We start from the raw sequence: 15473 nt of genomic DNA, 5'->3' as shown, positions 1-15473 counted from the left end.
GGGGGAGGAGCGTGGGAACATCGGAAGAGGACCAGGGGAGGAGCGCGGGAGCATCGGAGGAGGATCAGGGGAGGAGCGCAGGAGCATCGGAGGAGGACCAGGGGAGGAGCACGGGAGCATCGGAAGAGGACTGGGGAGGAGCGCGGGAATATCGGAGGAGGACCAGGCGAGGAGGGCGGGAGCACTGGAGGAGGACCAGGGGAGGAGCGCGGGAACACTGGAGGAGGACCAGGGAGGAGCGCGGGAGCATCGGAGGATCAGGGGAGGAGCGCGGGAGCATCGGAGGAGGACCAGGGGAGGAGCGCGGGAACACTGGAGGAGGACCAGGGGAGGAGCGCGGGAGCATCGGAGGAGGACGAGGGAGGAGCGCAGGAGCATCGGAGGAGGACGGAGGAGGAGCACGGGAACATCGGAGGAGGACCAGAGGAGGAACGCGGGAACACTGGAGGAGGACCGGGGGAGGAGTGCGGGAACACTGGAGGAGGACCGGGGGAGGAGTGCGGGAGCATCGGAGGAGGACCGGGGGTGGAGGGCGGGAGCATCGGAGGAGGACGAGGGAGGAGCGCGGGAACATCGGAGGAGGACAGAGAGTAGCGCGGGAGCATCGGAGGAGGACCAGGGGAGGAATGCGGGAACACTGGAGGAGGACCAGGGGTGGAGGGCGGGAGCATCGGAGGAGGACAAGGGAGGAGTGCGGGAACATCGGAGGAGGACGGCGGAGGAGTGCGGGAGCATCGGAAGAGGACTGGGGAGGAGCGCGGGAGCATCGGAGGAGGACCAGGCGAGGAACGCGGGAACACTGGAGGACCAGGGGAGGAGCGCGGGAACACTGGAGGAGGGCCAGGGAGGAGGGCGGGAGCATCGGACGGAGGAGGACGGGGGAGGAGCGTGGGAACATCGGAAGAGGACCAGGGGAGGAGCACGGGAGCATCGGAGGAGGATCAGGGGAGGAGCACAGGAGCATCGGAGGAGGATCAGGGGAGGAAAGCGGGAACACTGGAGGAGGACCAGGGGAGGAGCGCGGGAACACTGGAGGAGGACCAGGGGAGGAGGGCGGGAGCATCGGAGGAGGACGAGGGAGGAGCGCGGGAGCATCGGAGGAGGACGGAGGAGGAGCGCGGGAACATCGGAGGAGGACCAGAGGAGGAACGCGGGAACACTGGAGGAGGACCAGGGGAGGAGCGCGGGAACACTGGAGGAGGACCAGGGAGGAGGGCGGGAGCATCGGAGGAGGACGAGGGAGGAGCGTGGGAACATCGGAGGAGGACGGAGGAGGACGAGGGAGGAGCGCGGGAACATCGGAGGAGGACCAGGGGAGGAGCGCGGGAGCATCGGAGGACCAGAGAGGAGCGCGGGAGCATCAGAGGAGGACCATGGGAGGAGCGCGGGAGCATCGGAGGACGGGAGAGGAGACGGGAGAGGAGCGAGGGAACATCGGAGGCAGGGGGGAGCATGGGAGCATCAGAGGAGCCCCACCTGGGGCTCAATCTCACAACCTGAGATCATGACCTGAGCTGAAATCAAGAGTCAGACACATAAATGACTGAACAACCCAGGTGCCCCTGATCAAAAACATTTTAAATTGTTGATATTTGGGTAAACCTCTATCAAGTTTCTTTCAGGGGTGCCTGGGTGGCTCAACTGGTTGAGCCTCAACTCTTGGTTTTGGCTCAGGTCATGATCTCATGGGTCATGGGATCAAGCCCTGCATGGGGCTCGGTGTTCAGTGGGGAGTCTGCTGGAGATTCTCTCCCTCTGCTCCTCCCCCCAAAAGCACTCTCTCTATATATTAAATAAATAAATCTTAAAAAAAATAAAAATAAATTAAAAATGGGCATTAGACATGAATGGACATTTCTCCAAAGACATACAAATGGCCAAGAGACACATGAAAAGATGCTCAACATCACTCATCATCAGAGAAATGCAAACCAAAACCACAATGAGACATCATGTCATATCTGTCAGAATGGCTAAACTCAAAAACATAAGAAACAACAAATGTTGGCGAGAATGTGGAGAAAAGGAACCCTTGTGCACTGTTGGTGGGAATGTAAATTGGCACAATCACTGTGGAAAACAGTATGGAGGCGCCCTGAAAAATTAAAAATAGAACTACTGGGTATTTGCCCAAAGAAAATGAAAACAGTAATTCAAAAAGATATATGCGCCTTTATGTTTATAGCAGCATTATTTACAACAGCCAATATAAGGAAGCAGCTCAAGTGTCCACTGATAGATGAATGGTTAAAGAAGAAGTGGTATATACATACACACACACACAATGGAATATTGCTCAACCATAACAAAGAATGAAATCTTGCCATTTGCAATGATATGGATGGATCTAGAGGGTATGATGTTAAGTGAAAAAAGTCAGAGAAACACAAATACCAAATGATTTCACACTCATATGTGGAATTTAAGAAACAAAACAAATGATCAAAGACAAAAAAAGACAAAAAAACCCACATTCTTAAATACAGAGAACAAAGGTGGGTGGGAGGATGGGTGAAGCAGGTGAAGGGGATTAAGGGTACACTTATTGTGATGAGCACTGAATAATGTATAGAATTGTTGAGTCACTACATTGTACACTTGAAACTAATATAACAATGTACAGTAATCACACTGGCATTAAACAAATAAGTAAAAACCCATGGAGATCTAAAATGCGCATGGAATATTCTTCAAGACAGACTTACGGTAAGTCATAAAACAAGCAGTAAATTTCAAATGACTGAAATCATACAGAGTATGTTCTGCAACCACACTGGAATGAAATTAGAAGTGAATAATGAAAGGAAATTTGGGAAATTCACATATATTTGGAAATTAGACAACACACTCCTAAGTAATCAATGAGTCAAAGAAGAAACTTCAAGGGAAATTAGAAAATACTTTGAGATGACTGATAACAAAACAACAACATACCAAAATACATGGGATGTAGCTAAAGCCATGCTTAGTGGGAAATTTATAGCTGTAAGCACCTGTATCAAAAAAGAAAGATCTCAAATCAATAGCCTATCCTCTCCGTGTAAGAAACTAGATAACCCTAGAAGAACAAACCAAACTCAAAGCAAGTAGAATGAAGGAAAATGGTGGGTACTCCTAAGAGGATTTGCATTTGCCTCTGTCAGGTAGGTAGGGGAATACTTTAAACTGAATTCATGATTTGAGACTTTTTGGCCCATCTTGGTTTTGTGAATTTGGAATACAAATGTGTGCAAAAGCAGGCTTGTAGTTACAATTCTCAGGCACTGTTGTGTTGTGTTCTGTTGTTCATACCAAGGCAACTTCCTTTACAGTCTGCTAGAGGGAGATGTAGGTAGGAGTAGGGTTACTTCTGGTTCACCGCTGCCACCGCCCTATGGAAGCTGGGTTTATCAAAGCAGGACCTCTTACCAGATGCTTACCTTAGGCAGGCCAGCTGCTTTGTCTTATACTTTCAGGACCATCAGACTGAAGATGAAATTGTTGTTTGGCAAAAGGTCTCAGGATAAAAATCAACTTAAGTATTTGATTGCCTCTCTGCATTTTCACTTCTACTTTGATGTTAAGTTGAGATTCCTTACTATCTTGTCAGCTCTGCAATGCTTTTAAGAATTTACTTGTAAATAATGTATGCTGCATGGGTTGTTTTTACTAAGAGAATAGGTCTGAATAATTAAGATTCATGTTTCAGAAATGGGAAAATACCCCTTTTTTATAAACCCACTGAAATCATGTGTTTGTCCTTGCCATTCCATTGAAACTTCTTGACCTCCACATTCCCAACTCTAGTGATAAATTCTCACCCTAGGCTCTTGGCAATATTTCACATTTTTAATACGCCTTCTTCCTTGAAACACACTCTTCTTTGGGGCACCACTCTCATAGTTTTCCTACCTTGTTGTTTACTGCATCGTTTCCATTATGGATCCTACCTATATCATTTCACTCTCTAAATGTTGGGATGTTAGAGTTCAGTCATTGATTCTTGTAGTGAATCTATTGCTTGATGGTCAGTTCCTTCCGTCACAACTGAGGCACTCATTCCCCCTGTTGCTTACAGTGACGGAGAAGCTCTTGATACACGTCCTTCACCACAATGACAACTCCATACCTCAAGATCAGGTCCCCAAACATGGCATCTCACGTTCAGTGGCCGATCATTGCTGAGGGGTATATGCAACCTTGACTCCTTGCTTTGAGGCAAGACAACTCTGAAGGACAATTGCTCTGGTTCCAGAGCTCCTTGTAGAATTAGTTGATGTCTCTGTTCAACTTCCCTCTCCACCCAATAGTGCTTCTCTACAGCACTCACTCAATAAATTTCTTACACACACCTCAGAATCTCTTACCTAGAGAACTGAACCTACATTTGATATTGGAAGTGATCCTAGGAAGTAGTTTCAAAAATGGGATTTGGGAGTTGGAGACCTGATGTGAACTGGTGATGAGAATCCAGGGCAAGGGGATAGGGCAACACCCATAGCCCTGATAGGAGGTTGCAGTACAATTGTTAAAAACTTCAATGGCGGTGAAAGGAGGATAGGATATTCGTGGGAGGTAATAAATTTTGGGGTGCATTATTTCAGGTGAGGTGAGTCTGGGATTTTATTTTATTCATCTTACAAACTAAAAACTAGCCTTTAATGTTTCATGGATGGTCTCAAAGACATAAGACTTCAGGGTCAGAAACAAAGAACTTCATTATTCATAGAGAGCAAGCAGCATGAATATTCATATATGTGCCAGTTCTACTTGCCCCCAAATCTGAAAGAAGTTACAAGAGGGATCCAGATGAATGATATGCACACAATGAGTCTGTGTTGCATCTCGGGGGCAGGGGAGACCTAAGCTTGGGGAATCTGCCACCTTTTTAAATTTTTAAAAAATTTTTATTTATTTTTTTGACAGAGAGAGACACAGCGAGAGAGGGAACAGAAGCAGGGGGAGTGGGAGAGGAAGAAGCAGGCTTCCCGCCGAGCAGGGAGCCCGATGCGGGACTCGATCCCAGGACCCCGGGATCATGACCTGAGCCGAAGGCAGATGCTTAACAAGTGAGCCACCCAGGTGCCCTAGGAATCTGCCACTTTTGTAGTATGTAGTTAACTAAGTTTACACTTTGTCTAGAGGAAAATGTCACCTCATTTCTCAAAGTTACAAGCTGCATAGACAACTCTGAGAAATAGCTTGGCCAAAAGAATGGTCAGGGTTTTGCACTGGTGGCCGCTGATGTATTAAAAGAAGGCAGTGATTAAGGGTGATTAAGCACTAATATAAGGTAAGGTGTGAAATCCAGAGGGCTTCTTTGGCACCATATGAAGTCTCATCTCCTTCAGCCAGAGGGCAGAAAAAGCAGAGGATCAGACTCAGGACTTAATTGAAAGAGTAGCAGAGCTCCAAACAAGGATATTATCAAACCTGGCAGGTACACTAAGCCACTAGTGGCCAGAGAGCTGACTGAGAAGGAATGTAACTCTGAGACTTCAGACAGGAACAGCTCAGTCAAAGCCTCAAGAGTCATGGATCCTCAGATTCCTCAATGAACCCTACGGGCCTGCAGCATTATTCCATGGCCCCCAGTTAAAAGCTAGTGTTGCCACCTTGCTTGAAGAGGATGTAGAGGTTCTGCTCAGCAAGACATCATATGCCTCTTCAGGATCTATCCACATCCACATCTGGCCACTAGGTCAGTTCCTAGGGTTATATGCAGCAAAAGCTGGTTCGGGCAGCACTGGGGGTCTGCTAAGGAAGGGAAGAGACTATATGTCACCACGTGGGGAAATTTGTGCTTTCTACCCTCTGAGTCTGGAAGTCTCAGTTCCTGGATACTTCTGCCATGAGAAAGAGGGAGACTGTAAACTTAAAGGTAGGGTTGGCGCCCAGACATTTAAGCCTCCTTTTTCCAAAACTCCAGCAGACGAGGAGAGGAGTAACCACCCAGGCAGGAACTGATGGTCCCATCATCAGAAGGTAGGAGTGCTGTTACACAATGAAGACAGGGAAGAAAAAGTTTGTCACTCAGGTGATCCACTTGAGTGGATGTGTCTTGGTTCTTTGCTGAGCAATTTTTATAAAAAATGGACAAATAGAACAGCTATTGCCTGAGAGGAGTGTAGTGACCAGAAGTTTAGACCTATCAGGGTCTAAATGTATGGGTCACCTACCAGGAATACCCCCCAGATCATCAGAGGTAGTAGTCAAGGATGAGGGGAATCTCGAATGGGTAGTAGAGGAGGGAGAAAATGAATATTCTTTATGACTTTAAGATGTGCTATGTCAGCAGGGGCTGCAAGTCTTCCTACTCATCTACCCTTGTAAGTTTCCCCAGGAAGAGAGGGAAATTCTGGTGTAGTTGTTCCTACTTCTTATTATAGCAAACAAATAGATTGGAAGGTTCAAGGGTAGACTGTGGTATATGCTGTGCTTCAGTACCCAAAATAGGCATTTGCTTTCCCAGCTGTTTGGAGAATTGGTAGACAACGGCTCCTACTTGAGTCTGTGGGAATTGCCCTCTTAAAAAGAGTTGCCTCACACAAGGGTATTCTCTACTCCCAGACACCTTGCATCAAGGCAGGGCAATTCTAAAGGACCATCCCAGCTCATGAGCTTCTGATAAGATCAGCTGGAGCGTCTCTTGTAACCATATCACAGTTCAATTGCTCTGTCTGGTCCTGTTTCCTTAATTTCCTCATGAGTCTTATTCCTGAAGATATATTTCAGTAAAACTCCTGCATACAAATCTTGGAGCCTTAGGTCAGCTTCCTGCAAACCTGATCTATAACAATTCCCTTTTCCTCTCTCTATATACTAACTTTCTTTCTTTTTTTTTTTTAAAGCTTTTTTTTTATTTTAAGATTTTATTTATTTATTTGAGAGAGAGAATGAGAGACAGAGAGCACGAGAGGGAAGAGGGTCAGAGGGAGAAGCAGACCCCCGGCTGAGCAGGGAGCCCGATGCGGGACTCGATCCCGGGACTCCAGGATCATGACCTGAGCCGAAGGCAGTCGCTTAACCAACTGAGCCACCCAGGCGCCCTATATACTAACTTTCTATGTGATCTCTCCCACTTTCACGGATCTATATGCTATCTTTCTGCTTCTGAGTCTCAAGTTCATATCTCCAGCTGCCTTCTCAATATTTCTACTTCAGGGTACACTCAGAAATCAGTCAGAGTACACTCAGGGAAAAGAAAGTACTCTAGGCATATCACATACCAGTAATTTAATACAGGGATTGAGTTACAGGGTGGTGATGGGAAGCTGAGGAGTTGGGATGCATCGCCTTCCCAGTGACAGTGTGCTCACCAGCCTGGAAGCTCCCTGAACTCTACATCTGGGGTGTTATAGAGGCTTCCTCGTGTAGCCATGATGAATTATCAACTCCATTTCCAATATTAACCCCATTTCTCCATTATTAACTCTCTGGAGAAGTGGAGATGGGTTGAAAATTCCAAGCTTCTAATCATGGCTTGGTCTGTCTGGTGAAAAGCCCCCACCCAGGAGCCCACCCAGAGTCACCTCAGTAGAATAAGAGATGCTCCTAATGTTCTTATCACTTAGGAAATTACGAGGGTTTTGGGAGCTCTCTGCCAGGAACCAGGGGCAGAGACCAACTACCTATTATCTCACAACCCCTTGGCTTCCTTGCTGTTTCCTCTACCGGGAACACTCTTATCCAGATATGCACTCCATATCCAGATATGGCTAATTCCATCTCCTTCAGATTTCAGCCAAAATATCACCTCCTCAATGTGATTTACACTGACTTTTCCACCTGATATTTCATCTAGCCCCCTCCCATGCCAGGACTTCTAATCTCTCTACCCAGATTTTATTTGGTTCTTTTTTTTTTTCTTTTATCATGGTGCTCATCAGCTTCCATTTACCATTCTACTTTATATATTATTCTGTTTAAATTTTGGTTTTTGTTTGTCTTTTTTGGGGGGGGGTGTCAATCCCCACTGGAACATTAGCTCTATGAGGGCAGGGATCTTTGTCTCTTTTCTGTGTGTGTGGGGGGACACCTTTGTATCCTGAGCATCGAAAGCTGTCTAGCCTAGAATAGTATTCAATGAACACTCTTGTTTAAGTTCAAAGCTCTTACAAGGTAAATATTTCAAAGCTGCTGGGCTAGTATGTATATCATCTTCAACTTTAATATATATTTCAAAATTGCTTTTTAAGTGAGTACAGTAATTCATACCCCTACCAACTGTGTATGAGCATTCCATTTTTTTCCACAAATGTTATTGTTAAGGTGTGGGTATGATATGGTTTTAAATTGGCCTTTCCTTAATTACTAATGATTCAGCGTATTTGCCTATGTTTACTGGTCATGCAAGATTCCTCCTCTGTGAATTGCCTGTGCACTTTTTTTGTCATTTTTTTTTTTCTGTTTGGTTGCTGGCTTTTTTCCCCTTATTTATTTATGGACATTCATTATATATTCAGTGTACTGAACCTTTGTTGGTTATACATGTTGCAAATATCTTCTCTCAGTCATTTGCTTAACTTTTCCACTAGTTTCTGGTGTTTTTAAATATAGTTTTAATTTTTAATAAGGCCAAATTTATTTATTATTTATTACTCCTTCACAGTCTGTGCATTTTAAAGCAAATCCTGCTCTACTTGAGGTCACAAAGAAATGATCCTAAGTTTTCTTTTAAAAGTATTAAAGTTTTGGGGTGCCTGGGTGCCTCGGTTGAGCATCCAACTCTTGATTTCGGCTCAGGTCACCATTTCAGGGCTGTGGGATGGAGCCCCAAGATGGGCTCCATGTTCAGCAGAGAGTCTCCTTGTCCCTCTCCCTCTGCTCCTACCCCTGCTTGTGTTTCCTCTCTCAAATAAATAAATAAAATCTTTTTTTTAAAAAAAAGTGTTAAAGTTTCACTTTTTGACTTTTAAGACTTTACTCTTGGGGCACCTGGGTGGCTCAGTCGGTTAAGTGTCTGCCTTCCACTCAGGTCATGATCTCGGGGTCCTGAGATAGAGCCCCTAGTCAGTCTCCCTGCTCATCAGGAGAGTCTAGTTCTCCCTTTCCCTCTGCGTCTACCCCTGCTCATGCGCACGCTCTCTCTCTCTCTGTCTCGCTTGTTTGCTCACTCTCTCTCAAATAAATAAAATCTTAAAAAAAAGAAGTAAAATTAAAAAGAACAGTTAATTTCCACGGAACACACTCTTGGGATTTTGCTTGACTTTGCATTGAATTTGTATACTAACTTAGGAATATCATAATGACATCTTTATGATATTGAGTTCTATACACAGACATGATATATAGCTCCATTACCTATACTTAATAAATAAAAGTTTATAAAATGTTTCCATTAAGGTACCTTATGCATTTCTTCACTCCTATACTAGCTGTCTTTCCCCCCCCATTTTTAAATGAGTGTAGTTGACACAGACTGTTACATTAGTTTCAGGTGTACAACATAGAACAACTTTATACATGATGCTGTGCTCACCGCAAGTGTGGCTGCCATGTGTCCCCACACATCAATACTACAATACCATTGACCATATTCTCTGTGCTGTGTCTTTTATTCCCTTCACTTACTGATTCCATAACTGGAAGCCGGTACCTCCTACTGCCCCTCACGCAACTGCTGTCTTTTACAATTATGTTTCCTAACGTGTGCTGGGGATAGGAAATGCAATTGTGATTATACATTTTTAAAAATTACACCACCTTGGAGCGCCTGGGTGGCTCAGTCAGTTAAGCGTTTGCCTTGGGCTCAGGATGATCCCAGCGTCCTGGGATCCAGCTCCGCATCGGGCTCCCTGCTCAGCGGGGAGTCTGATTCTCCCTCTGCCTGCCACTCCCCCTGCTTGTGCTCAGTCTCTTTCTCTCTAACAAATAAATACATAAAATATTTTAAAAAGTAAAAAAAAAATTACACGACCTTGCCACATTCTCTTATTAATCATTATAATTTGAGTATTAGATTAACTTGATTTTCTCTGCAAACAATTCAGCGTGCTGCTTAACAGTTATGTATAATTCATGCTTTCGTTACGTAACACAATCAGCTCTAAAACTTAAAATACATTAAAAACAGCAATACTCCATGTCTCACCCCCGTCCTCCTTTTCACTCAGTTTCTAACCATTCACCTCTCCCAGGTAACCAATTATTAATTTTCTTACGTATTTTCCCAGGGTTTCTTTCTGACTGCACAAGAAAATACAAGTTCTCTTTCCTTCATTCTATTTGCCAATGCAGCCAGCTGCAGCCGGAGGTCTCTCGCGGGTCGCGGGACACCTGCTTCGCGCCGGCGGCCCAGCCAGGGCGCGAGGCGCGCAGGTGGCAGGGGAACCACCGAGGGCCGGCCGGGCGGCGGCTAGAGCGGCCCGGGAGTCGTCTGCGCAGCCGCAGCCCCGCCGCGCCGGCCCCGCCCCTCGCGCGGGGCGGCCAGTTTCAGAGCGTGTGGGGGTGTCCACGGAGCGTCGCCCGGGGGCTCCCGTCGCCGGTGCGGCTGCCCCGCGTCCAGCTCGGGGTGCGGAGGTGCCCCCTCCTCTCGCCGGGGAGGCCGTGCCCGCCTCCGGGCTCGGGCCGCCGCCTCCCCGCGTTTGCGGACGGGATACTCGGGTCACTCGCACACACCAGCCGCCAGAATGGGGGCCGCTCAGTTTGGCTCCGTCTGTGGACAAGGTCAGTGGCGAGGTCTCTAAGTTCCCCTGTGGTACCGGACTGGAGCCCGCTCTTCGCAGTCAGCCTGCCTCGTTCCATTCCTGCCCCTGCCACGTCCTGGCTGTGTGGCTTTGCCTGGTCCCGCCACCTCTCTGTGCCTCAGTTGACTGCTCTGTAAAATGGGAAGAATGAGGTCACCTAACTCATGGGGTTGTGAGCATTCCGTGAGTTACTATGCGTAAGGCCCCTAACATAGTGCCAGGCACGGAGTAAGAACGGTTTCAAGATTTGCCATGATTGGGGCGCCTGGGTGGCTCACTCGGTTAGGCGACCGCCCTCGGCTCAGGTCTTGATCCCAGGGTCCTGGAATCGAGCCCCACGTCGGGCTCCCTCCTCAGCGGGACGCCTGCTTCTCCGTCTGCTACTCCCCGCTTGTGTTCCCTCTCTCGCTGTCTCTCTGTCAATTAAATACATAAATAAAATCTTTAAAAAAAAAAAGATTTGCTATGATTATTACTGTGGTTCTAATTATGACAGCACCTTTATTTTTAATGAGTGGTCTTGGCTTTTCTGACGTTTCTTTAAATCTTATCTTTCGTCAGTTCTCTTTGTAATGGATGATTTCTCTATTTTAGGAGGAAAAAGAGCCCGTCCCTAAGCAAAGACCCAAACTGGTTTGTGTTGTGTGTTGTGATGCTTGAGCTCTCCAAGGCTTTACAGTTTGGGGATGCTTTTTCCTTGGGGCCGCCTGGATTTAGCAGGAGCAAGAATGGCGTTTTGTTTTGTTTTAAATGTTTTTATTTATTTATTCATGAGAGTCAGAGAGGCAGAGAAAGAAGCAGGCTCCCCGCCTAGCAGGGAGCCCGATGCGGGACTCGATCCCAGGACCCTGGGATCATGACCTGAGCCGAAGGCAGACGCTTAACCATCTGAGCCACCCAGGCGCCCGCAAGAATGGTTTTTAACAGTGAAGGTCTAGGGCCCCAGGTGTTAGAAATCACGGCTCCGCCCAGTGCTGGACACGTGCCAGTGTTTGAGCTCCGGGAGAGTCCTGAGTCCTAGCCTGATGTATTTCAGTACTTAACTGGTGTGTTTCCACGAGTTACTCTAAGTGTGGGAAACCGAGGTCATGCTGACGCCGGTAACTCCAATCCAAATTACAGGGTTCACATCAGATTGCTTTTCTCCCTATTTGTAACTCTCTTCTCTGAAAATGAGCAACTTTGCTCTCATTAACTTCCGTATGTTTCCTTATTTGATCAACACTTCCTGTTTGTAAGGAGTCTCCCAGTCCGGTGCCTTCTCACCCCATTCCCTTGGGCTAAAACCCCAAATAGGACAGGTGGTGACATGTGCATGGGGACATGGAATAGGTGGTGGTAGGTTTCCTGTCACTCCTGCCTCCCCACCACCATGACACCCTCCTCACACCACCCGGGGCTCCAAAGTGGCTGAGCTGTGGCGCTCTCCCACCTCCCATGACCCCACCCAAATGCTTTCACACTGTGTTATTCAGGAAGGAAGGAAGGAAGGTAGGATTTTAGTGTGGTTTTTTTTTTAGATTTTATTTATTTATTTGACAGCGAGAGAGAGAATCCAAGGAAGAGAGACAGAGCACAAGCAGGGGGAGTGGCAGAGGAAGGGGGAGAAGCAGACTCCCCGCTGAGCAGGGAGCCTGATGCGGGGCTCAATCCCAGGACCCTGGGATCATGACCTGAGCCAAAGGCAGACGCTTAATGACTGAGCCACCAGGCGTCCAGGATTTTAGTTTTTAAATGGGGTGGGGGGAGGGATTTCAAACATCTCAGCATGAACCCCAATATGCCTGTCCCTCAACTTCAACACTGTCTTTTGGCCATTTTCTTTCTTTCTTCTATCCCCTCTTTCTTTCCCTTTCCCTTCTACCCCTGCCTTCCATCTTTCCTTCCCTCATTCCCCTTTCTTTTAGTAAACTCCAGCAATCATATCTGTTCACCCATAAATACAGATGCTTAAGTGTGAGTTTCTAACAAGGACCTTAATGTAATCATAGTATTATTAGACTCAACAAAATCAACAGTAATTCCTGAATATCACTGTGTTCAAGTTTTCCTAATTGTTTGAAATGTCTTTTTTTTTTTTTTAAGATTTTATTTTTAAGTAATCTCTATACCCAAAGTGGGTCCCGAACCCATGACTCTGAGATCAAGAGTTGCATGTTTTATGGACTGAGCCAGCCAGGTGCCCCTGAAATATATCTTTTTACAGCTGTTTCTCCCTATCGGATCCAGATATAATTTACCATTTGCATTTGGTTGACTTGTCTACTCAGTCTTTTCTTTATTTATTTTAAAGATTTTATTTATCAGAGAGGGCGTGTGAGCAGAGGAGGCGGGGGAGAAGAAGAGGAAGAGGGAGAAGCAGACCTCGGGCTGAGCGTGGAGCCCGTCGCAGGGCTTGATCCCAGGACCCTGAGATCGTGACCTGAGCTGAAGGCAGCCGGGCAACCGACTGAGCCACCCAGGTGCTCCAACTCAGTCCCTTTTAATCTATGACAGTTTTCCTTCCCTCCCCCTCCTTTTTTTTTTTAAACATTTATTTATGGACCAGCTTCAGTCTTCTGTCCTATAAAATGTTTCACATTCTAAACTTAGCTGATTGCTTATTTTTAGTATCTTTAACTTATTACTTTTCAAACTCAGCTGCACGTTGGAATCGTCTAGAAAAATTTAAGTTATTAAACACCCAGGCATCTCCCCCACAGACTAATATAATTGATCTTGGTTCAGCCAAGGTATCAGGATATTGTAAAGTTCCCTAATGATTCTAATGTGTAGCAAAGTTTGAACACCTTTAATTTGCTTCTGTATTTCACCTGTTTGCTGGTATTTGGATCTAGAGACTTGACGACACTGATTCACTGACTTTGGCACTATTTGTTCACATAACAGTGCCCCAGATCTCCCATGGGCACGAGAGGGAGGCTGCTAGCACTTGACGGGTTAATAGTGATTTCCCACTTGCAGGCACCTTCTGCAGAGATACAGCTGCCCGCTAGAGTGAGGCCCAAGTACCGCGTTGGCCCAGGATGGCCAGAGAATCCAAGGAAGGCACAGCCTTGGACGACCAATCTGCAGAGAACCAGATTGGGCTCCTGGTCGTAAAAGTGGAAGAGGAAGAGGCCTCTGCCTTTGTGGAGGGGGCCGGCCCTGTTCAGGGTTCAGAAAACGCCCGCCGGCGCTTCCGGGGCTTCCGCTACCCCGAGGCCGAGGGGCCCCGCGAGGCGCTGAGCCGGCTCCGGGAGCTCTGCCGACGCTGGCTGCGGCCCGAGACGCACAGCAAGGAGCAGATCCTGGAGCTGCTGGTGCTGGAGCAGTTCCTGACCATCCTGCCGGGGGACCTGCAGGCCTGGGTGCGGGAGCGGCACCCGGAGAGCGGGGACGAGGTGGTGGTGCTCTTGGAGTATTTGCAGAGGCAGCTGGAGGAGCCAGGGCCGCAGGTAGAGGCAAAGGGCTTAGTGTCTGAGAGCCGAGCTCTGTCTCTTCCTGAAGTCTCAAGATCGGTGTGAGGGGCGTTTCTGGAAGATCCAGAAGTTCTTAATCTCTTTTTGTATCATGAACCTCTTTGCCCCTCCGGAGAAGTCCCTGGACCCCTCCTCATACTAGTATTTTTAAGAACATGAAGGATTACAAAAGAACTCAATTATATTGAAATACAGTTAACAGAGCATGAAACAAATTAGTGATAAAATTATCTGTATGTTTTTTACAATTAATGCACCAAATAGTAAGACCTAGGGCCAGGCCCGGTAACTGGCAGAGGTTCAAAGTTGTTACAAGCATGAATGACTTTGACAATGTTTGCCTGGCTGTGATGTGGTGTGAAAACATCTGTAATTTCTATTGGTGACTAAGTCCTATGGCTTATGCCACATTGGTTTGTTGCTTCCATTTATAATGGAAGGAAAGGCCAAATTTCTCTTAGAGGCTAGTAAGCATTAAAATACTTTTTTCCTGGACCACGTGGGAAGGAGTCCAAGAACCTCGGGCTCAAAAACACGCCTGCGTCTTCCTGCCTCGCCAGTCCTTTATGAGACTGTGTCCTCTGTGCACCATCTTGTGACTGTTCCTTCAGAGGACATGTGGCAGAGCGTTCCAGGCACCGACCGGGAGCCCAGGGCTCTGGACTGGGATCTGCTGCCCGCCAGCCCTTGAGCAGTGAAGTCGTTTCAAGGCTCTTAGCTTCAGCCTCCTCATTCTTCACAGAAGTGGTTAAGTCTGAACTGCGTGTGAGAAAGTAACTTGGAAAATGTAGTTTAATGTAAATGTCTAAAAGGAAGCCTGCTTTTCATGGGGATAGACCATGTACAGGGTCCGGAGTTAGGTGGTTGTACATATTGTCATCTTATTGGTCCCAAGACCCTATAAGCGAGAAATGATTGCCCTCACTTTTCAGATAAGATGAGACACAGTACTCTGAGAACTTAACACTAGTTCCCAAAGAGTCTTCACATAGAGCACAACGTATATAATGAAGGAGCATGCGGTAGTGGTTAAGAGCATGGACTCTGGGTTCCTTCTGCCTGACTCCCCATCCTAGCATCACCACTTATTAGCTGGGTGACCTTGGGCAAGTTGCTTCAACTCTGGGCCTCCGTTTCCTCATTACAGAAATACAGATAATAATAGTCCCTAGCTCATAGTGTCGTTGGTATCTGCATTCAGTGAATATTCATGAGGCTCTTAGAAATAGCGCCTAGAAAATAGAAAGTACTAGCACATAGAAAGCATAATAGAAGTTTTGATGAATCAATACGTGAATGACTTCCAGGTCCCAGGTGGTGACCAGAGGCAGCTACTCTGTTGCAA

General features: G+C 46.9%; 1 protein-coding gene across 1 annotated transcript in view; it reads left to right on the top strand.

Moving 5' to 3' along the window:
* The first annotated feature begins 10392 nt into the window (after positions 1-10392).
* LOC145715829 (zinc finger protein with KRAB and SCAN domains 4-like) overlaps positions 10393-15473 on the top strand; it is a 5847-nt gene continuing 766 nt past the window's right edge. Inside the window, exons 1-3 of the mRNA XM_081827518.1 lie at positions 10393-10647; positions 13632-14104; positions 15436-15469. Coding sequence (XP_081683644.1) covers positions 13694-14104; positions 15436-15469 — 445 coding nt within the window. The 5' untranslated portion in view covers positions 10393-10647; positions 13632-13693. The remainder of the gene's footprint in view (positions 10648-13631; positions 14105-15435; positions 15470-15473) is intronic.

Source organism: Leptonychotes weddellii, chromosome 8, assembly GCF_054177405.1.
Source record: "Leptonychotes weddellii isolate Sample4059 chromosome 8, ASM5417740v2, whole genome shotgun sequence".
In the NCBI taxonomy this organism is placed as follows: domain Eukaryota; kingdom Metazoa; phylum Chordata; class Mammalia; order Carnivora; family Phocidae; genus Leptonychotes; species Leptonychotes weddellii.
This window is presented reverse-complemented; position numbering and strand designations above follow the sequence as displayed.